At 39.0% G+C, this 21,419-nt stretch overlaps 3 protein-coding genes across 7 annotated transcripts; 1 reads left to right on the forward strand and 2 right to left on the reverse strand.

The window, feature by feature from the left end:
* Positions 1–756: 756 nt before the first annotated feature.
* On the reverse strand, positions 757–7,508 carry sephs1 (selenophosphate synthetase 1). 3 transcript variants are annotated; one of them, XM_026176185.2, is made up of 11 exons: positions 7,410–7,508; positions 7,202–7,290; positions 5,802–5,942; positions 5,602–5,698; positions 5,343–5,446; positions 5,126–5,233; positions 4,038–4,192; positions 3,854–3,944; positions 3,649–3,748; positions 3,158–3,370; positions 757–2,041 (listed from the first exon to the last, which is right to left on the reverse strand). In XM_026176185.2, exons 3-11 carry the CDS (start codon positions 5,895–5,897, stop codon positions 1,827–1,829), a joined length of 1,179 nt encoding a protein of 392 aa, XP_026031970.1. In that variant the 5' UTR covers positions 5,898–5,942; positions 7,202–7,290; positions 7,410–7,508; the 3' UTR covers positions 757–1,826. The 3 variants fall into 3 exon arrangements, with proteins under 3 accessions (XP_026031970.1, XP_026031971.1, XP_026031972.1); XM_026176186.2 differs by having other exon boundaries at positions 7,453–7,504; XM_026176187.2 differs by lacking the exon at positions 7,410–7,508 and having other exon boundaries at positions 7,188–7,229.
* Positions 7,509–7,770: 262 nt separating this feature from the next.
* bend7 (BEN domain containing 7) lies at positions 7,771–12,371 on the reverse strand. 2 transcript variants are annotated; one of them, XM_026176188.2, is made up of 10 exons: positions 12,168–12,371; positions 11,496–11,573; positions 11,057–11,410; positions 10,737–10,853; positions 10,314–10,660; positions 9,795–9,902; positions 9,559–9,676; positions 9,369–9,482; positions 9,175–9,216; positions 7,771–8,620 (listed from the first exon to the last, which is right to left on the reverse strand). In XM_026176188.2, the coding sequence occupies exons 1-10, from the start codon at positions 12,229–12,231 to the stop codon at positions 8,562–8,564; spliced, it is 1,401 nt and encodes a 466-aa protein (XP_026031973.2). In that variant the 5' UTR covers positions 12,232–12,371; the 3' UTR covers positions 7,771–8,561. The 2 variants fall into 2 exon arrangements, with proteins under 2 accessions (XP_026031973.2, XP_080160914.1); XM_080304788.1 differs by lacking the exon at positions 7,771–8,620 and having other exon boundaries at positions 8,679–9,216.
* A 1,054-nt stretch (positions 12,372–13,425) lies between these two features.
* prpf18 (PRP18 pre-mRNA processing factor 18 homolog (yeast)) lies at positions 13,426–19,864 on the forward strand. Of its 2 annotated transcripts, XM_026176189.2 has the most exons (11): positions 13,431–13,584; positions 13,930–14,007; positions 14,234–14,260; positions 15,832–15,933; positions 16,054–16,167; positions 16,353–16,499; positions 16,655–16,723; positions 17,265–17,405; positions 17,490–17,561; positions 17,632–17,787; positions 19,299–19,864. In XM_026176189.2, exons 1-11 carry the CDS (start codon positions 13,519–13,521, stop codon positions 19,377–19,379), a joined length of 1,053 nt encoding a protein of 350 aa, XP_026031974.1. In that variant the 5' UTR covers positions 13,431–13,518; the 3' UTR covers positions 19,380–19,864. The 2 variants fall into 2 exon arrangements, with proteins under 2 accessions (XP_026031975.1, XP_026031974.1); XM_026176190.2 differs by lacking the exon at positions 14,234–14,260 and having other exon boundaries at positions 13,426–13,584.
* The last annotated feature ends 1,555 nt before the right edge of the window (positions 19,865–21,419 follow it).

Consider the following 21,419-nt stretch of genomic DNA (forward strand, 5'->3'; position numbering starts at 1 on the left):
GGTGTTAAGCGACATAAAACTGACGTATGATTCATTCAAGCATAAGAAGACGCCTAAGTCGAGCCGTGAACCAGTGTTGTGTAAACATACAACAGAAAAGTTAGCAAAGAACTAATATTAAATCATATTAAAGCATTTTGTTACTAACATTTTGTTGCAAAAACATGCAATTTTTTCCCATTACTGTATGTAAATCTACAAAAATTGCCCAAGAAAACACAGTTTGACAGAAATAAAGTATAAAAACTATCCAAAGCAGATAAAGCTTATCTGAAATTCATGTCTTTATTGTATAAAAGAATTGGTGGGCAGGCACTACCACTCATGAATTGGTCTCCCCAGTGTCCAGATCTCAGCATTATTGAAGCAGTGTAGGAACAGAATGCAGTCAACATCTAAAGAAGAGATTTGAATGTCCTTTAAGAAGCTTGGAAAAGTATTCCTGAAGACTACTTAAAGGAATTACAACAAACTTTAAGAGAGTTCATGCTGTGTTGAAGAATAAAAGTGATCATACCAAATGTTGACTTTCAAACTTGTTACATTTGTATAAACTCTATTTCTGTCTCGTTTACTGTATTCAGATTAATTCTTGAACGTTTCAATAACTCGCTGCAGCCATTTCACAATTTCTTTGCAAAATATGAAGAAATGAATAGTGACTCAAGATTTTTGCACAGTTTTGTATTCCTATTCATTACAGAATAAAATGAGTACTTGTGCTTTTAAATACATTGACGACAGACACAGAAAAACTTTTTTTTTATTAGAGAAGTTTATTTTAAGAGGTGGCAAAGGGGATTTTGACATGTTCCTGAAGTTTTACAGAGAGCTTCCCGATTTATCCCTGCTATCTGACCTTTGACCAGCTGGAAGCTTCACTTTAAATCAGCGTTCTTGCCGTACATACTCTGGCAATGATGAGGGAAAAAAAAAAAAAAAAAAAGATCCTGTACTTGTGGACTAACAAAGAAGTTTTAGGCAGTTTTTCATATAACATTCCGATTTTGTATTATGTTAAACATGACATAATGAAAATGCAGATGGTTTACAGTTCATCTCCTGAGGGTTCTGCAGATATTAATGTATCTATGACCACACGATGATGTATAACAATAAGAAACCACTTTAGAGAAGTATCTGTTTTTTATAAAACTTTAGTTCAAAATTGTAACTACACTGTAACTACATGGCCAATTTGATTTAGTTTATCCACACAAGTGAGACCAAATTTCAAATAGATCAAGGTTTATTAGTTTATGCAGGGACAATACAAAAAGTCAAAGTAATAAAAAACAAGCCATTCTGGTCGCACTTATTTTCTTTCAAGGCATCAGTTACAACAATGAACTAAAACTCAGCTGTATAACTGTACAACAAAGTAAATGAACAATAAACAAAAACGCCACCATGGTTTGATGAGAGCAGTTTTAAGAGAGCCAAAGAGGCAACCGACTCCAGACTTCCTAATGATTCAAAATGAATCAGCAGTATCAGATTATCTCCTATCAGAAGCTGCCTGCCAGTCAAGCACACTGAACATAACAGAGTACAATAGACAACAAAAGCAAGTGGATTTTAAGAATGCTCTATTTCTTACCAATTTTTATCGCGGGGATACTGCAGGTGGAGTCCACTGGGTAGTGATGTGCCCCCACGGGGCCACTGTGTGGAGCTGTTTTCATGTTGATGGCACGCCAACCCAGTCTTTTCTGTGTACATACTATTTGTGTATATATTTCAACACTCTAGGATGGTTCTGTAGTTTATGTGTCTAAAATCACTCAGAGCTTTTGGGGTCCGGTCTGTGATGCAACAGAGGATGTTTAAGAAGTTGCACCAGGTGTTGGATTGACATTCTGTGTGGCCGCCTGTGGTGCCACCTCTATGATTCGTGGTTTGTCAATGATGCGAGCAGTGCGGTTTCCTTTCTCTACAATCCCGATGATCCATGCTTGATGACCTTCTCCGTATTTTGGGGATTTGATCTCGGCACAGAAGCGGGCAGCTTGTTCTCGAGGTAAACAAATAAGCAGGCCTCCTAGAAATGAAAGGAGATGTTGTCAGACAAGTGACTTAAATGAAGATTTAAGTCTAATTAAATCACTCATTTTTAGAATATGACACTGTTAGGGAGTACTCGGCCTTCTTACAGATAACTCTAAAGGCATTTTTATACATGAACAAATTCACAAGGTCCAAATTTGCCATTTCTTGCATGTAGCACACAGCTGGAGATTATCGGTGCCTGAGGTGTTCTCACTATTGGAAATACTGCCTGCAGGTAGTATGACATCCACTGGCTTTCTGCAAATTCTCCATGATGTGCACCACTCTCACATGGGCCCAACTGGATATAACAGACTTTTTTTTAAAAACAAAAAAACACAGCTCTAATGCATAAAGTGCATGTGTGAAAACAGATTTGATATCAATTCTGCTGCAGATTGTTGATCACAGCATGAAACATTAAGCAGATAAACTAATCACAAAGATAGATCTTTTAACTGATGCGCTCAAGTTCCTGTAGATTATTTAACAACTTCTTCGGCTTCTGTAACATCTCCACATAGTTAAGCAAAGACACTTATGTGACTGTAGATGCGCGCCTTCATCAAACTGCCTCAATTACACACGCTTGCCATCTTCCAACACTGTCTTGAAGAAATTAATGGCCTATAAAGTCTGATATGCTTAAAAGATAAATCAGAAGGACAGCTGAACCTCAGCCAAATTTCAACCTTTAATAGTTACAATCTCAGGACTTTCAATCAGACAAAACATCAAAATGTAAAATTTTTATAACATGTCTTGCTTCTCTCCCCGAACATCAACCAATTATGGTCTGTTATTATTGCTGCTTTACTTATTTAGCTACCTAATTGTTAGGAGATTAAACTCTCAATTCACATCCCCAAACAAATTTTCCCGAAAGAGAAAGAAGCTGATTAATAATAACAGAACCACAGTCTTTTGTAAAATCAGTTACAGTGAGAAGTGGCTTTACCTTACTGATGGCACATAAAATTCAGTTGAGCTGCCTCTAGTTACACTTTTTCATTTTCTAAGATCTTTTTCCAGAACTTACTGCATTCCTCAATGCATTCCTTGGTAAAATCTCAATGTCTTGAAAACATTAAAATACACACGCACACACCTGATGTTTCAGGACAGGTGCCATGCATGAGCCCGAACATGTTCCCACAGGCTTTAGACACGGCGGCCATCTTGGCGAGCACTGGGAGGTTGTGGATGACAAAAGACACCTCACTTCGCTGTTGTCGTGCCAACGTCTGAGCGTGGCCGAGGATGCCAAACCCTGTGATATCGGTCGCTGCGTGAGCATTGAACGTGTGCATGAGACCCGCAGCTGCAAGCAAAAGACAGTAAGAAAGGCATCATGATGATCAATTTGTTTATTGCCAAAAATCTGCAAACACTCAAGTAATCTGGATGCAATAATGTCAACTAGTAATATAATAGAATCTAATGGGTAATAATACTCATTACATTCTTACTAACAAATAATTACTAGAGAAAACAAAGTCATTAGAACCACATACTCGGTAATGCTATTGTTAAAATGTAACCGAGAATAATCAAAAGTTTAGGCAGGCAGAAAAGGTCACATGCTCTTAATGGTCTTGCCTGTCCTGTTGAGCCGAGCCATATTCATCATGGCTTCATGGTAGGCCAGCTCTACGTCCTCCTGCGTCACCACCAGCTTGATCTTGTTCCATTTTTCAGGCTTTTCAGAGACACAAAGAAAGCATAAATAGGCAGTGATGTTACTGGTTATTATTAAACAACAGGTTTTTAACAAAATTATTCAGAAACGAGTTGGCAGACTTACAATATCTAGCCACTGATGCACTGCAACTGCCACTTGTGTTCCAAGTGGTTTGGTCAACACCAACACATCTCCTGGCACTGCATTGTCTGGCCTGAAAAACGTCAGACACAGCATCGTCAAGCTTGTTTTAAGGCACCCAAGGAAGCAAAAAACAGCAAAATATGCAGCAGGAACTCATTCCTACATGATAAACTCATTGGGCTGGCAAACTGTTGTTGCAACTCCTCCCATCACTACCCAGGGGTTGAGCACCGTCTGACCTCCTGTTACAGACGTCCCTGCTTCCTCTGATGCATCTTTGAATCCCTGGATGATCAGTGGCATGACTTTGTCTCTCTCCTGTAAACACAGAAGAATGTCAGAGTCGAGGCTCGGGACATTTTAAATGCACTGATGATAATAAGAGATGTCCCAAACTAATATGATTCCAGTACTAGGGCTATTGCATGAAATTACCCGTCACTTTATTACGTACACCTGTTCCACTGCTCATTGATGCAAAGCGCATGATTGCAACTCAATGCATTTAAGCATGGAGGCACAGTCAAGACAACCTGCTGAAGTTCAAACTGAACATCAGAATGGGCTGATTTAAGATAAAAGCTGATTTAAGTAACTTTGAACATAACATGGCTGCTAGTGGTCTGAGCGTTTCAGAAGCCGCTGATCTACTGGGATTTTCCTTTGTAACCATCTCTAGCGTGTACAGAAAATGGTCCAAAAAAGAGAAACTATCCAGCAAATACTGGATGTCAGACATGGGAGAAGAAACACCAGACCATTACAAGCCGATAGGAAGACAACAGTAACTCTAATAACCACTTGTTACTACCAAGGTCTGCAGACACATCCCTGAAGACACAGCACATCAAACCTGAAGGCATCTACACACCAGAGCACCTGAAGACCACACAGGATGCCACTCCTGTCAGCTAAGAACAGGAAATTGAGGCTACAGTTACACAAATTCACCAAAACAGGGCAATAGAAGGCTGGAAAAATGTTGCCTTGTCTGATGAGTCTCAATTTGTGGTGCCACACTTGGATGATAAAGGTCAAAATTTGGATGGATTTTTGGATGTGCATCCAACAAATCTGCAGCAACTGTGTGAAGCCATCATGTCAATATAGACCAAAATCTCCAAAGAAATTATTTCAGCACTTTGGTGAATCTCAAAGAATTAAAACATTTGCGAAGCCAAAAGGATGTCTAACCCGGTACTAGTAAAGTGTCCAGCAAGTGTACCTTTACTTAAGCAAGATGTGTCTTACTTTCTCTGACATTTTGTTGCTGACTCCCAGAAGCATCAACATGTTGTCACACTCAGTAACTCCCATGGCGTACAGGTCACTTAGAACATTGGCACAAGCAATTCTTCCCTATAGAAAAGAGACCATGAAAATTCATCACATACAGGTTTGGTATGCAAAGTAATTTAATGAAAGAAAACCAGAAAAGTAATGCTAATGAAGAAGGGAAGGTCCTTACCATCATGTAAGGGTCATCCACAATGGGATAGATGTAGTCTGTTGTCTGGACAAGAGAAAGGCCACCATGCCGGAGGGGGATCACACACGTGTCCATGCCAATGCCTTCATAAAGAATATCTCTCTTAATGTAATATTTTAGAGTGTCTGCACTTGTGACCTGTGAACTGTGACCATGTATTTGCTGCTATGCTTAAAAAAAGAAGGGGTGGGGGAGAGATAGCATTGCTATTAATGTGCTATATGATTTTAAGAATTACCTAATCGAGGCATAACCGCCCCCAGGAACTGTTCATCCTCTTGATAGTGGTTCTCTTGCAGGGTTTCTAGCAGCTTCTGTAACACATCTTGGGGGACCTGTGATTAGAGAAAATGACCACAATTTTGATGTATTATTTCCTCACTAATCTGTGCAAAGAAAATAACACATTCAAGGCAGATTTTTTTGTAGACAGCTAACCTTGCAGCCTGTGCCTTTGAGCTCAGCAAACCGTGTGAGCCTGAAGTTCTTGTCCAGCTCATAGCTTTCAGGGTTAAAAGACTCCCTCACAGACATGTCTGAAGAAGCTCTGGGTCCGCACCACTAGAACCACATCAATGACTATGAAAAATAAATAAAACTGGTGATTAGAGACAGTGTCTGGGTGTCTCAAGAAAATAAATGCAAATGTTGAGCAAAAGAGATGCTGGTTGGCATCTCTTTTGCTGCAATGATAGAAATCTTGTCCCAGAGCTCTGTTGACAAAATATTAGGAACACCTAAGTACATTAGAAGTTACTACTATAAACACGACTCAAAGATCAGTGTGATATTATTAATGCAGGCGTGTTGTATTTTGTAATTGAAACAAGTTTACAAATAAATAATAAAAAACTGCATGGCGATTTTAATGCACAGTTGTTATTAAATGTTTTTAATTTGTTAAATACTAGTTTTGATAATTATTGTATTCTTTTTTTAAGGCAACGGGGTGTCGGATACCTTTAAATTGAAATGCACAATAATGAATGTGGCATCACCTAAAAGCCCCCCCCCCCTCCCCCCATACTCTCCAATCACTGAAAATATAATAAACTTTTGTGTTCCCAAAAATAAGCTCCACAAAGTTGATAAAACTGAAACGCCGTGCAAGTTGGTTGTTCCTTATAATCTCGGATTTTAACATAAACCGGCGTGAGCTGATGAAGGGGCCGTTACTGGTATAGTGGGGTAGTGTTCAAGACAAGCAATGGTCCCAAGTTCATTCAACCCTTGGGCACAGGCTAACAATAAAAGTAATGATGTGTGAGTGATTCCGTGTGATGTGAGCGGCATAACACGCTGTCGGCAGCTCAGCTTTAAGACACGTGCGTTGATAATGACAGCTACACCCTCTACGTCTGTTTGTTTTGCTGAAAATGCAGTTTTGGCTACTGCTGCTAGCTCTTGCTAGCAAACGCTGCTCCATGCAGCAGCCGTTGAACAGCCCCGTGTAACAAAGAGCCGATGAGCAACCCACTTCAAGAGCTGCTGCACATCTAAAAACAGATAAGACGCACACTGCGACCTAAACGTGACGCGTAGCGTTGAGTCGCAGTGTCAGCTCGTAGCACATGTACGTTAAAAAGTTGCCGTAGAGCGCCGAACAAAAATGTCGGCGGCGGAAAAAATTAACCCTTTCCTGTCCCTCGCCATGCGATGTGTGCAACATTAGCGTCAACACGAATAAAACCGCGCTGCACCTGCTACGTGTGCAAACTTTGTAACGCTGCGGTGCAATAGAAGTGTTTACAACTGCTCTAGATGTGATTTTAGGACCAAAGCGGAGGTATATTCTTGCAACATTTCCCCTTTAATTGCTCTGACCATTTTATCCTTACCAGCTTCACGTTAGCGGCGGATCCCGACAGAAGAGCGGGGAAGGCACCAGCATGCACCGGGGCTACAAACGGCTGTCCTGCGAGAAAGCCTGACGAAAAGTGACACATATTTGACTTCTAACATTGGTCTAAGCGAATAAAACTGTAGAAGTATCGTGAGTAATTAAGCATATTGTGTTTTAAAAAAATGTATCCAACCTCTGCTCACCTTTATAAAAATGCGTGAATTAGAATGCAAGAAGGAAACTAACCAGATCTCAAAGGGTCCTCCTTCTGCACACTGGCGGCTTCAACATCCCCTTTAATGAGCTGTGAAGTCTGGCAACAAAATCTCAACAATGGAGTGTACCTTTAATTTACTGTTTCCCTCCAAGTGCGACTACAGCAACACAACATTGCCTGGCTCGAAGTTACCCTAATAAAAGATAAAATAACTTTTATTTTATCATTTTTAGCTTGTGTTTTGATAACAATTAGCCTAAATTTGAAACTTTTCTTTTAACATATTTGAGTGCTTTGTTTTGTTAATTATACTTTACACAATATAAAAAAAACACACGAACAGCAACTTTGAATAAAGTAGATTTAATGGTGGGATCAACCTTATTTTTTAAATATATGTACAGTTAGCAAAAATGAAAGGAAAATACATAATGTCATCACAATATTGACACCAACTGCAGTGGTATGCATAGCCTAAAAATCTAATAAAGAAAAAAAAAACATTTATAGTGTGCGATATATTTTTATATTTTCACCAAATGTAGACTGCAAACCTATTGTTAATTTGCAAATTTTTTTAATGAATTAAAATTTGCCCCAAAAAGAAATACATCGGACCATGTTTACAAGATGTTTGCATTTGGATGTAATGTCTGGATATAAGGTGGATGCTGCACTGCACATTAAACCCACTAAAGTTACTTGAAAGGCACAATTCACAATGAACAGCTTCCCGTGAAGTTTAGTTTTTGCTAAATAAATGAACGCAATAGTGTTATAGTACTTAGTCTCATTTGAGATGTTTGATCTTTATTTCATTGCATGGAAATAAAACAAGTTAGCTTTTAAGGCTGTTGTCTTTTATGTAAACAGTAAGTGACCGATTTTATTACCTAACCGCTATATAGTTCAGTGTTTATTTTCACAAAATTCCAAATCTCAGCATTTAAATGGGGCCCCAATGAAAAGCCTTTTGGAACACAAATGCTACATTGGGATTCTTGTTTGGTCCTATTTTATGTCTCTTTACATTCATAGCACATAGCAGTTAACAGCTGCAAATAGTGGCAAAATGCACCAATTCAGAGAAATAATGAAGACAAGACTCTACTGTAAGGCCATCGTGGCAGCCATTGGATTAACCAGTTGTGTTCGCTGCTATCCTCTCTTCACTTGCAGCCTGTTTATTATCACAGCCTTTAAAAGAAGGAAGAAAATATTGTCAAAATGATATATATATTATCACCAAAAAGATATCTTAATGAATGAACATGGCAACAAAATAAAATGCTATTGTGACAATGAGGGTGAAATATAGAGGTGAAAGAGTGGATATGCGGCATGGTGTGAGGATAATTAGCTGACATTTTGGAAAGCTGCATGAAAATGTCAAAAGTCACTGTGACAGCATGACAAAGACCGATGAGCCAATGAGAGAGCTGGCAACACCTTTGTGTGTGTGTGTGTGTGTGTGTGTGTGTGTGTGTGTGTGTGTGTGTGTGTGTGTGTGTGTGTGTGTGTGTGTGTGTGTGTGTGTGCGTGCTGTGACAATGATGTGGGGAGAGGTAAAGCCATTGTGTACTCAGAGGGGGGCTGATGGAAAGATTTTGTAAGATGGAGGGCTGACATGAAGGGAACCAGTAACCAGAAAATGGTCAAAACAGACAACTGAATTAATGTATGGGTCTGTGTGTGTGCCCACGTGTGGCAGACACCCATAAGTGTAAAAATCATAATAACGAGTTTAATACTTGTGGATGGTCCATTTGAGATGTCTTCTGCTTCTACGGCATCTGAAGAGCCAAAGACAACATAGATTGACAGACGGCCTTTTCTTTAGCCTTGAAACGAGCTGCCTTACAAGTATTGTAAAAGGAATGGGCTTCTTCTACCACCTTAATCAAGGAAAAATATTAAAATGGTTTAAATGATTTAGCAGCAGAACCTCTTTTCAGCCTCCTCCTTGCAAGTTTGATCTGATCTTGAAGGATCTGAACCCAGTCTCGTGGCCCAGGCAACTTCTCTATTTTGTGTTCAGTGCAGTATTTCTCTGTAAAAACTGGACACACACCATAGTTACATTAACGTTTGTTCAGAAATGTAGTTACACTTTAGTTTTTCTTTCTCTGCCTTACCTTTAATGGCACCCACAATGTTCTGGTCCAAGCCCTTACGGTTATCATTTAGCCCTCTCTTCCTTTTGCCATTTGGCAAGGAGTTAGCCAGCGTGGCGTCATCAAAGAAGGCACACACCTAAACACACAGCAGAGCTCTTGACCAAGCAGCATTTTTGTTCTTTGTTCACATTTCACACGATTATAATATAATCAGAACGACAGAGAAAACGCTTTTAAAAATCATAGACGTGCACCAGTTTCCGGAACAGCAGGCTGCCTGAGCGTGTATAGTTGACCAGAATGGAGTCTAGCTGGGCCTTAGAAATAAACACGTCATAATCCTCTGCAAGACGCACCTCAGACTGTGAAGGAGTCAAGCAACACAGAGTGTTAATTGTAAAGCATTAAATAAATGTCACCAGTTGAAATATGAGTTTTTAGAAAGAAAAAGCGAGAAGACGTTATCTTCATTTCTAGCATTAGCTCAAATCATAGATGTGCTGTAAAATAAACCGCAAAGATGTTTGCACAAAGGTTTATGTCTCATTAGGCAAAAAACAAGGAAAAATCAAGGTACTTAAACTTTTTTTTTAGATATGGAGCTTCACAAAAGAAGCAACGTTTAGGCTGCAAAGTATTTTTACATGCAAATACACATACACGTTCAAATTCATAAGACAGGTGCAGTGCACCTGAATCAAATTGAGCGTGCAAATGAGGCTTGGTAAGCACACGTTGCTGCATACGTACATCCACACTAAGGTAAAGATTACCTCTAATGCTTGTGATTCCCGTAGTTGGTTCAGGAGAGGAGATGTGTTGTTGACCGTCACTGGGTTGGTCTGAGGTGGTGGCACAGGAATGTCAGAGGAGATGGGATGATTGTTGGTTGTAGATGAGTCTTGTTTCTCACATTCTCGCTTCTTTACAGATTCCACAGGTGCAGCTTTTAGCAGTGATGCATCCAGAGGAGCAAGACCAGCTCTTCTGGTGCTAAACACAGATAGCGGAGCCATCCTATAGATTGGTCTCCTCTTTCGAGGCCTGTGGCGAGGACTGGGTCCTGCACCTAGGCGAGGTTGAGACGGCGATGCTGCCCTTTCCTGCTTTTCTAAAGATGCTATTAAAAGGCAGAAAAACATTATATTGTGTTTATCTCTTTATTTTAGAGTGTGTATTGGTGTTCATTTACTAACCTTTTTGATTCTGCATCAACCTCCTCATGCCACGTAGTTCCTGCAGAATAGCCTGCAAGGTGCCCTTACAGTTACACATACAGCAGGGGGTTTCTGGCACAGTAGGAGGAACTACATCTGCGGGGAAATGAGGGATGCATTTGTTAGCGCTTGTTCACTCTAACATATGCACACAAGTGCAAACATGCTTTAATGTAACAACAAAGGTGTAAGCCATTGCTGGTGTTCATCACTCAATATTTAATGAAATTCACTATTCTTCAAATAACTTAAAATTTGTTTAGTAGTTTTCTCCTTTCAAACATGCACCGATATCCTACCATTAGTTTCATTCACTTTGATTAAACCCTTTGTGCTGTTGAGAATCCTGAGGGCTCTGGAGCGTGTGCTGTACTGGCCGCAGCCTGGGCTGTTTGGGACTGGGATGGATATGGATGAAGGTGAAGGCCCTGGATCCTCTGCAGAGTTCCAGCTGTTGCTCTGGTGGTCCTCTGACACCAGAGATAAAAGTTCAGGCTGATTTATCCAGTTCAGAGGCTTTTCCTGGGGCTCCTTTGTTAAGCTATCCTGCTCTGTACCAGCACGCTGGTATACTCTGCTGGTCTTATCGCTCAGAAGCCTCATCATTCCTGTGATTTGCCTTTTGATCTCCATGCCCTCATCCTCCAGCCAAGCTACATTAAGAGAGAATGGTGCTCATGTAATTACTGATATTTTGTATGATATATAATCAAAATTCATTCTCTGAATGGCACATACCATCAGGCATAGCACCATCCTTTGGCTCCCCATTGGCATCTTTGGAGCTGGAGTTAATCACATATGAAGGCTCTAAATCTGCAAAGAAAAAAAACTGAATAGTTTCGTTATGAAGCACAGCTGTAAAGAAACGCAACAAAACCTTGGTGACAGATGTCACAGGATGATATTGCGGCCTTTTGCCTTGTAAGGTTGAAGCTTGTGCGGGCTAATGAGCTGTGATGCCTACCAAAGCAGAACCCTCCACCTCACCCCCACCCCATCCCATGCAAAAACCACCACCTGTAGGTGATATGAAGTAGTGTAGTCAAGAGAGGTGGTGTGTTCCTTACAGCTTAAGCAAAAAGTGCACAGTTGAAGCTCCTTGTTACGAGCTCAGAGTGCGCAACATATTTTCACATTTTATTCAATTTGCTTACTTAATTCAGTCTTAAAAATCTAACCGGAATGAGCCGCGTTAAGACTGATGTCTAGGATGTTTCTTTTATTTTCTTTTACATGCAAGATGTGAATCCCTATAGTTAGCTGCTGGTTAAAACCGAGGCACAGACTGGGCATTGTCGTGGCTATCGCTTTTGTTTACAGAGTCGTCTCTGCTGGCGCACAGCGCCAGACAAACACCCAGACACAGACGCGCGTCTTGCAAGGTCTTGCATTCATTCAGCAGCTTACCTCCATCCGTGACCAGTTTAAAGCTCTGCGACTTCCTTCTCCTCTTCCTTTCTCCAAACTCCATCTTCAGGTGGAATATCCAGTAAGTCGTGCAGTGGAAAAAATATTCGCTCTTCGGGAGGACGAAATCACTGACTAGGTTACACTCAGCGGAATCACTGTCCGTCTGCCTTATTAATCAGTTAAATTTATTTCCTGCTTGCGCTATAGATTCTCCTATCTCTTCGCAAATATTCGCAGTGTTAAGCTCAAAGTGGCCCGTTCAGTTGTATTCTACAGTCCATTCCCTTTGCCAGCACGATGCAGCTTCTTGGCTTCCGTCATGTAAATAAATTAATGACTTTAATATTAAAAAATCGTCACATATCCCTTTGCGCCACCTGATGGTATGTTCTCAACTGAAAGGTCGAGTCAGACATTTGCTAGTGGTGTCCAAACTGTGGACCGGTATTAACACAAACAGCACTGAAACAGAAAAACAAACTTTAGAGATTTTTTTTTTAAAGGACTTATTTTACAGGCTACTGTAGATGAAAAAAGGAGCCAAAAGCCAAACGTCGTTTGACTGAAAGGAGAAACAACTCAGTTACCAGATGTTTGGTGTTTACTGTGGTCGATATCTTTGTAAATCTATTTTTGTTCATTAAAGGAATCATGCTTCCTCCTCCACTCATAACAACTGTATAATTCTAAAGTCATCAGCAGAAAATATAGGAAGTAATATTGAGTCACTTATCACAAGTGAAGGCCATTTAGTCTCTTTCGCTATAATTTCCTTTATCACCAAAATACAAAAGATTTTGGAGGATTTCAAAAAGTTAAGTCAGGATTTTTCATCTTCCCTTCTTGGAGTATAGCGCATTATTGTCAGATACGTAAAACAAACAAGTCTCGACCCATTTTCTAAATTTCCCTGTTTGGATTGAACCTGTTTCGGTCCATTTTGATGCTTGACACAATGGGATCATAGTGGTGAGTTTAGAGGTTTGCAGGCTTGGAGCAATGCACTGGGCCCCGTCATTGTCCTCACAGCAGAACATGGTGTTCATAGTTGTGGTTTAATTGTTGGGTTATCCCAATATTTGGCTAAATACTGTGCATACATATCCAGAAAAGAATACATAAAGGAGTATCTCTTTTTTACTGTCTATTTGACCTTATTATTTTGGTGTCCTCTTAAATTCACTGAAAAACAGATTCATTTGACACAGATTACATTGTGTTCTAATGCTTTTATTTTGAAACAACTATTTTGAAAATTCTAAAAAGCTTCATGTTACCTTCCGGTTTAGGCAAGCGCGTTTCAGACTAACCTTAATGTGCTGTTTTTTTGTTAAAATAAACCTTTCAGATGGATATACTTAAAGCTGAGATCGAAAGAAAGAGGAAACTCCTTGAAGAAAAGAATCTTGTTGACGTAAGTATCCGACGAAGTTGCTTGTTATTGTTAGCTTGGCTACGTTGCTAACACGTCGTTTAACCAGGCTAGTTAAGTATTTTTAGAATGATCGTTTTTCATCCATATCGATAGCTTTATCTATAAAGTACTGAACTCCATCTGCAGTAGAATATAAAGCTAACTTTAGGATTAAGCTAAACACAGAGCTGTAGTTTACGAATTGTAATTGCTGCTACGTAACAGAACATTAACTTTATAGTATCACGATTTAAGCAGAAATTCTGGTATTTATACCGTTTAAACTTATCCTAACATTAAATTTTTTTAATGCAAACATAAGTACCTGCTTCTTTTTCTTTCCAGGACTCAAAAAAATTCTTTAAAAGAGCTGAGCTCTCACAGAAGGAAAGAGACGATTACTTCAGAAGATGCGGATACAAGGTTCATGTCAACATCACTCTGCTTCTCACTCTCTCGATTTTCCTGAGACACTCAGACTTATTTAATTCACTGTCTGGCTTGGTTAGTGTGACACAAAAATAACGAGTAAACCTTCTGCCAGCAAAAAGATAAGGACAGGTGTTGATACTCAGGTGTACAACAGTGTCTGTATTTGTGTTTACTGTGGTGTTTTCCCCCAATTTGCCTCTGCTGCCTGCATCTGTAGGTTCAGAGAGAGACTCCTGAGAGCCAGGTATGGCATTGCACAGTGAAAGTAGCCAACAGGATGCATGATAAAAGGATAAAACACACTGTGTCCTAAACGCTCATGCTTCCTAGGCATCCTTTCTGGAAGTTCTTACTGAAATCTGTTGGGATGAAAACCTAAAAGATATAGCGGAGGGCACATTTTCTGGTTGTTACAAATAACCACACGAGCACTGGATATTTTGGTACAGGATGCCTGGACTCACCTAGTAGTAACTTATTGTATAATAACTGGATATCAGCTTTACACAAATGGAAATATTCACCAGCTCACTTCTGCTGGATAGATTTAGACTTTTCAAGGTGATTTTAAAATTTTATCAATAAGATGAAAGCATTTGAAAGCTTGATTTAAACTCACCTGCATTCTGTGGATGCTAAACTGTGTCATTTCCAAATTATCAACATAGTTTAAATGTCATATAAATGAAATATTTATATGTGCCACAGTCATTATCACAGCTTTGCCTTATGCCAGGCTAGTTATGTATTACAGCCACTTGTCAGAAAGCAAAGGAACACGGAAAGGAAGCTTCAAAGCAAAAGTGGGACACTGCCACGGTGTTGATTTCAGCATGGGATAATGTACTGAAATGAAAAAGTGTTTTTGTTATCAAGCTCTGCTTCTTATTTTTGCAGTTAATTTGTGACATAAGCTTTTAATATTTAAGCAAATTATGGTGTGCAACATGTTTACCGTGACATTTTAACAGCTGCTCAGTGGCAGATTGTATTTATGTTATACTTTGTGCAAAGCTTAAAAACCTGGCTCATTAAGCCATTCTCTTTGTACACGGGCAGCGTACTATGTTTTATTTAAAGCGAAAGAGCTGTTGTTTACTGAGAAGGCTTTTTGTCACCATTTGCTGGTTCTTTTAGATTGTGCTTTTTAAACCACAATCTAAGAGTGCTGGCATGCATGTGCCTTTTAAAGCATGATTTGGGTATATTTTGAGTTTTGTTGTGCAAAGAATACAGAGTATCTTTTTCCTGTGTTTAGGCCTGATGGGTGATTTAGACTTCTGTGGGAAATCTACCTTGTTACTTACGTTGTAACCAAAAACACTTTTTAACCCTATGCTGTAACCTTGCATGTAATCTGATGTAACTACACAGCAGGTCAACACAGCCCACAACGGCTAGGGTTAACAAGGGTTTTCGGTTGCGTTGTAAGTTAGGATTTAAATTTCCCGCAGAAGCCTAAATCACACATAAGATGTTACAGCCGCTAAAGTTATCATGTTGGTGTAGTGTTTGTTATATGCTTTCTTTTTTGGTAACTTATTGTGTTACTTGTCTTTCTTGAAGAGTTGCCGGTAAGGGAGTGGTGTGAATGTTTGCAGTTCTGTTTATTTTGTTGATGCCTTTTTGTTTCTTTGGTCATGAGGTCTCAGCTCATGAAGACATTGCAGATGCTTTTCCCCCCTCATTTCTTTTGTAGTAGTTTTATTTGTCATTTTGCCAAGAAACATTAGATTAAATTGAGATCCTCCAAATTGCCTTCATGCTCTTCCAGTAATGCTGGTGTATTTCTGTTCCCTCAATATTGTCCATAAGATTGAGAAGAAAGAGGAAGATGAGCCATCCACTTCAACTAATCCAGTCTTGGAACTGGAGCTCACAGAAGAGAAGCTCCCAATGACACTTTCACGACAGGAGGTGAGTCAGTATAAAACATCAACACTTTCTTTTCATTCATTTTCCTTTAAATATCATAACATTTCATTTTCTTACCACCAAGTGAATAAATATTTCATTTGCATCACTGTTTTTGTGTAGGTTATTCGACGACTTAGAGAACGAGGGGAACCGATCCGATTGTTTGGCGAGTCCGATTATGATGCCTTCCAGAGGCTCCGGAAAATTGAGATTCTGGCCCCAGAAGTAAACAAGGTAGGATTGAGTGTTAACTGGATTTTGGAAAAAACATGCAGTTGAAATTCACATTCATTCCATCTACTCTGGAAAATTGCATGCCACTTTAAATGTTCTTGATTGTATTTAGGAGAGATTGAATTTATTTTAGTGTCAGAATGCTGATTGACACTCATAATATTTGCTGTTTTAACTGTGCCAAGGGCTTGAGGAATGATCTGAAAGCCGCCATGGACAAGATTGACCAGCAGTACCTGAATGAGATTGTTGGAGGAACAGAGTCAGGAGAATTGGACACACAGCATGACCTAAAAGTGCACGAAGAAAACACCACAATAGAAGAACTTGAGGTACAGTGCAATGTCCAAGAAAAAAGAATGAATCTCCAGTTATTAAATAGCTTCTCTTTTTGTCAGATAAATTTTCGGACACAGTTTGTTTTGTTTTCAATCATTTTATGTTTGTGGGTGGTGTTTTTGTGTTAATAATGAAAATATCCCCCTAGGCTCTTGGAAAAACTCTTGGAACAGGTGACGATGATGGAGACCAGGATGTTATTGCTAAATTTTTGAGGGTAAGAATTTCATGCTTGACCTTTTGATCTAAAGTTTTTATTAATTTACACAAAATGTTTTGGTTTTTTAGATGGTGAAAAACAGGAGCTTTTCTCTCATTTCACTATGTATCTATTACTTAACTCTAGGGGAGGTCTATATAAATAGGAAAAGTTGTAAAACTAAAGTTAAAATTCCATAAATCTACACCCTCCGCAATTTCCGAAGCTTTCCAGTGGGGCTAATTGGTGTCTTCTTTGGGGCCAATTCTGGCCCCTGGGCCTTACTTTTGACACCCCTAGTTTACAGGGAGCTCTTGGGTAAATATTAATAGTAATTAAAAAATTATATACTACTATACCTGCTGCTGTTCATATGTTTACATAGTTTAAAAAGTTTAACCTTTTGCACCATTATCAAAAGGAGAATTCATTATGAGTTATTTTTATTATATTTATTTCTTTTATTTGTTCTTTTTCAAATGGGTCAAATAATGGACATTTGTCTAGTGTTAGTTACCACTGCATTTCTTGGAAATGTTTTCCTGTTGTTGGACTCTAGTTTCTTCTTGGCGTTTGGGCCAAAGATCTGAACAGCCGAGAGGACCACGTGAAGCGCAGCGTTCAGGGCAAGCTGGCCAGTGCGACACACTCGCAGACCGAGTCTTACCTCAAGCCTCTCTTCAGGAAGCTCAGGAAGAAGGTAATTTTTGTGGCTGGAGCAAAACAAACTATGGTGCATGGTTCTTTCATGTGTGGATTTACTTTTCATCATTATCTTTTACAGAATTTACAAGCTGACATCAAAGAGTCAATCACAGACATCATAAAGTTCATGTTGGAGAGAGAATACGTCAAGGTATGATAATATCATGTAGCCCCTGTTGTTATTTTTGCATCCATTATAAACTTTCCTAAATGTCTTTTAGGCAAATGATGCATATCTACAGATGGCCATTGGTAATGCCCCTTGGCCAATTGGTGTGACTATGGTGGGAATCCACGCCCGTACAGGACGAGAAAAGATCTTCTCCAAGCACGTGGCCCACGTTCTTAATGACGAGACGCAGAGAAAATACATTCAGGTTAGACCCAGAGTTATACACACTTGTGTTTTTATGCTAACCTGTTGCTGAGACAGACACGAACAGCTTTAGATATCACGGCTGAGTAGTTATTCCTATTTTACTTTTTGAAGTCCTCCACCTGGGGTGCATGTGCAGCGTGTGTAATTGGTGCAGTATATTGTAAATGTAAATTCCTCACTGACGAGTCAGCGCTTTGGAAATTGACATTACCCTGACCCATGCAGGCTCAAAGATATGGAAATATAATCAAGGCTTCAGAGTGTTTTCACATCTATAATTTGTTTTGTCTGATCTGATTCAGTTGATGAATTTTTTCATACGGTTTGATTTTAGCTGCGTCTGGGGCATGGGCAACAAAAGTACAGGAAGAAGGTGCTGCGTTCTGGAGTAGTTGGCCTGTGGTTGATTTTACAGCTAGTTGCTATAGTTAATGCACTCTGGCCATGTATGGTGCTTTGCCACATTCCAGAATACAAAGCGTACCTGGTTACGGCAAAAGCATTTAGCTCAAACTTGCACTGTACGCCTTGTAATTAGGTCAGGTATATTTTTTTTGTAACCGAGTCCAATCGTTGTGTTGACATCTGCACAAATGAACCACACCCAGTGAGAAAGCGAATCATAATTTGATTCAAGCAAACCAAATAGTACTGGTGGGAAAACACCTTAGACTTTAAAGATTACAACTTGAAACATTTTTAAAAGTTTTTAAAGATTGTTTTAAAAGATTTTTAAAATGTTCATATGGTTTTACACGCAGTCATGTGTGTCCTCTTGATTTCGGTGGTGTTTTTATGTAAACCAAAAAACTGTGACCAAAACATATTTCTATGGAAAACAAAATTTACTCCTGTCCTTCAGGCGACTTTTAAAATCATTATTAGGTTGGCGTTTGTTTTCAGGACAGCGTCCCGCATTTAAGTGTATAAGCTTTAGTACAATCGAATTACCACTGCATGTTTAAGACAGTGTGTATTCGTGGACGTTATGAACATGCTCCTTGCAATTATGCAGTGTGTTTACATTATTTGGTGGTTATTAACAAATTGGCATTAGAATTCTGCCCCATGAGGAAAACATTATTGTAACATTATTGTAAAGACCCTACTTAAACTTACCCTTAAGTAGGGTCCTTACCTTACAATATAAAGCTCCTTGAGGCAACTGTTGTTGTGATTTGGCACTGTGTAAATAAAATTGAATAGAAACAGATTTTTAACAATATGTTATCATTTTCGTTATAGTTGTGCATCCCCAAAAACTCTGTAAAAACTTAATATTCTAGGTTATATTCATATTTTTTAAGGCTTACATTGTTTATTTGGCACCTGAGTGTTTAAAAGGGAAAACAATATTTCTAGGCAATTTAGGAAATGAGCTCCTTGGCATGCCCAGTAATAATGATATAACCTTACTCTTGTCTTCTTGTAGCCTGAAGTCTCCGTTTTTAAACGCTTTTCACTCAAACTTTAATTTTCTTGATTGATTTTTTTTCCCTTTCTCTACAGGGACTAAAGAGGCTAATGACCATCTGCCAGAAACACTTCCCTACTGATCCATCAAAGTGCGTGGAGTACAATGCTCTTTAACTCGTTATTTAAGCCTGCCTGATCCGTTGTATCGCAGTTCAACGTTGGATTTTTTTTTTCTTCCTTTTTTCTTTTTTTTGTACCTTTTGAATTTTGGTTGTGGCATAATCTTCTTTAGTAAGGGATTACTCTGGAAAAGATGTCTAAATTAAAGAAGACTGGGTTCAGTAAGCCTGTTTATGTACAGTCAATATTGTGCCAACTTGTAAGAGTAAAAAAACCATTTTGTATTTCAACTCTTTTGTCCCAGTAGACTTTACGTCCTTCGTTGCAAACATACTGGGAAAATCTAGAAAGTTACTGTGGCAGAGAGCATAAATTTATTTGGATGCTTTTAATTTTAATATAGACTCTAACTCTTAACATCAACAAATGCTTTTCATGCTATGACAGTGTAAGTTTAATTACACCTGAGGTTTCATGCTTTTCATGCTGTTTTCTGTGCACTTTCTTTAAGAAAACAATAAACAAAAAGAAAAAAGTGATCACTGTCATTAAAATATTTTTTCGTATTTTGTTTTTTTGAACACCATACATCGAAACTGTTTTTTAAATAAAGTGTTAAGTATTAATTTCCCCTTTTAAATGAGATTAAATGAGTCAAGATTTGTTTTCTCATAACCTTAGCTGCAAAATTCACATAATAGGCCAATGATTTCTTAAATTAGTAAGATGATCTCAAATGAAGTACTCTCACCATAGCATGCTTCAGTATCTTCTTTATTGCTCATGTTTTTAAGAATTCACTGGCAATATTCTTGTAAGATATAAATACATAATTTAAGAAATCATTGGCCTGTTATGTGAATGACTAAACTGCAATCCATTTGTTGAAAACTAGATTTGCACAATGATTGCTGATTAAAAACCCTCCGCTATTTTTTTTTTTTTTAAGACGCTAACAGCCAGCGTCATAATTCTGACCTTATTAAACAGAGTAACCATGGTGATATGATGTGCTCCTTGTTGTGATAGCACGTTCTCAGACAGCCTGAACCCACGTCACTACAGTTTCAGGCTGTCAAATCCAACCACGTCACTGGAGACCCAGCTGGCAGGTTGACAGTTGGCAGTGCAAATACCGTGAACTAGTGCTGGATTTTCCTCTGAACTTTCTCCCAGGATCCACGTCTAATTCAGCGGAAAGAAGACTGTCTCTTTTCAGCAGTTACAGTGGGGAAGCATTTGAAGTCGAGAAATAACATCATGTGAAGTAATCCACCCTGTGAGGCTTTTATCTTTTAGTCCTTGGGACGAAGTTAGGCTAAATATTTTGGCTTTTTTCCCAGTACATCACTGTCAGCAGAGATGTTTGCCAGGGCCTTGTAATGGTGAATGATGGTCAGGAGGAAAGTATTTAATTCAGTGTAAAAAACAAAACAAAGAAACGTCATTGTATCCTATAATACCCGAGGGTTTCTGTTAGGTGTTGATTGGAAAAATAAAATGAATATTCAAAATTAAATAAAGCCAGGTTGTTAATTACTCAGGTTTGGACCGGAATGCTAACTACATGCGACCAACAGCAGGCCACGCTGTGCGGTAATGATCAGATGGCCTTACTCAGGCAAATGTCAAATTGATAAGTCCAAAGCAGATCCTAGCACAGTGGGCAACAAGGGCAACATGGCTAAGAAACACCATCACTATGGGGGAAACTGTGCAGCAAGGCAGAGGATATTTGAATTGAACAACTGTATTTATATATATTAGCACACTCTCAGCTGAAATAATCACTAAATTGTTTAACCAATGACAGAAAACACGCTAGGTTTATAGCCACAACTTGTTTTTCCCAACACTGATGAATTATACATCAGAATAACTGTTTCTTTGACACGCTCTGCAAAAGGCTCTTTGTCTAATTAAAACACAAACATCCGATCCATGTTAAGTCATTGTCTCTGTCTCTTGATCATCCTCTTCATTTCACTCCAACTTGTCCAAAACATTGAAATGTGAAAGAAGACTACAAAGTAATAGCTGGCCCCATCCCATTCTCTTGGCAGTGAGCCTGAAGAGAGGCGCTGATTTAATAGT

The sequence above is a fragment of the Astatotilapia calliptera genome, chromosome 7 (genome assembly GCF_964374335.1).
Source record: "Astatotilapia calliptera chromosome 7, fAstCal68.1, whole genome shotgun sequence".
Lineage (NCBI taxonomy): Eukaryota > Metazoa > Chordata > Actinopteri > Cichliformes > Cichlidae > Astatotilapia > Astatotilapia calliptera.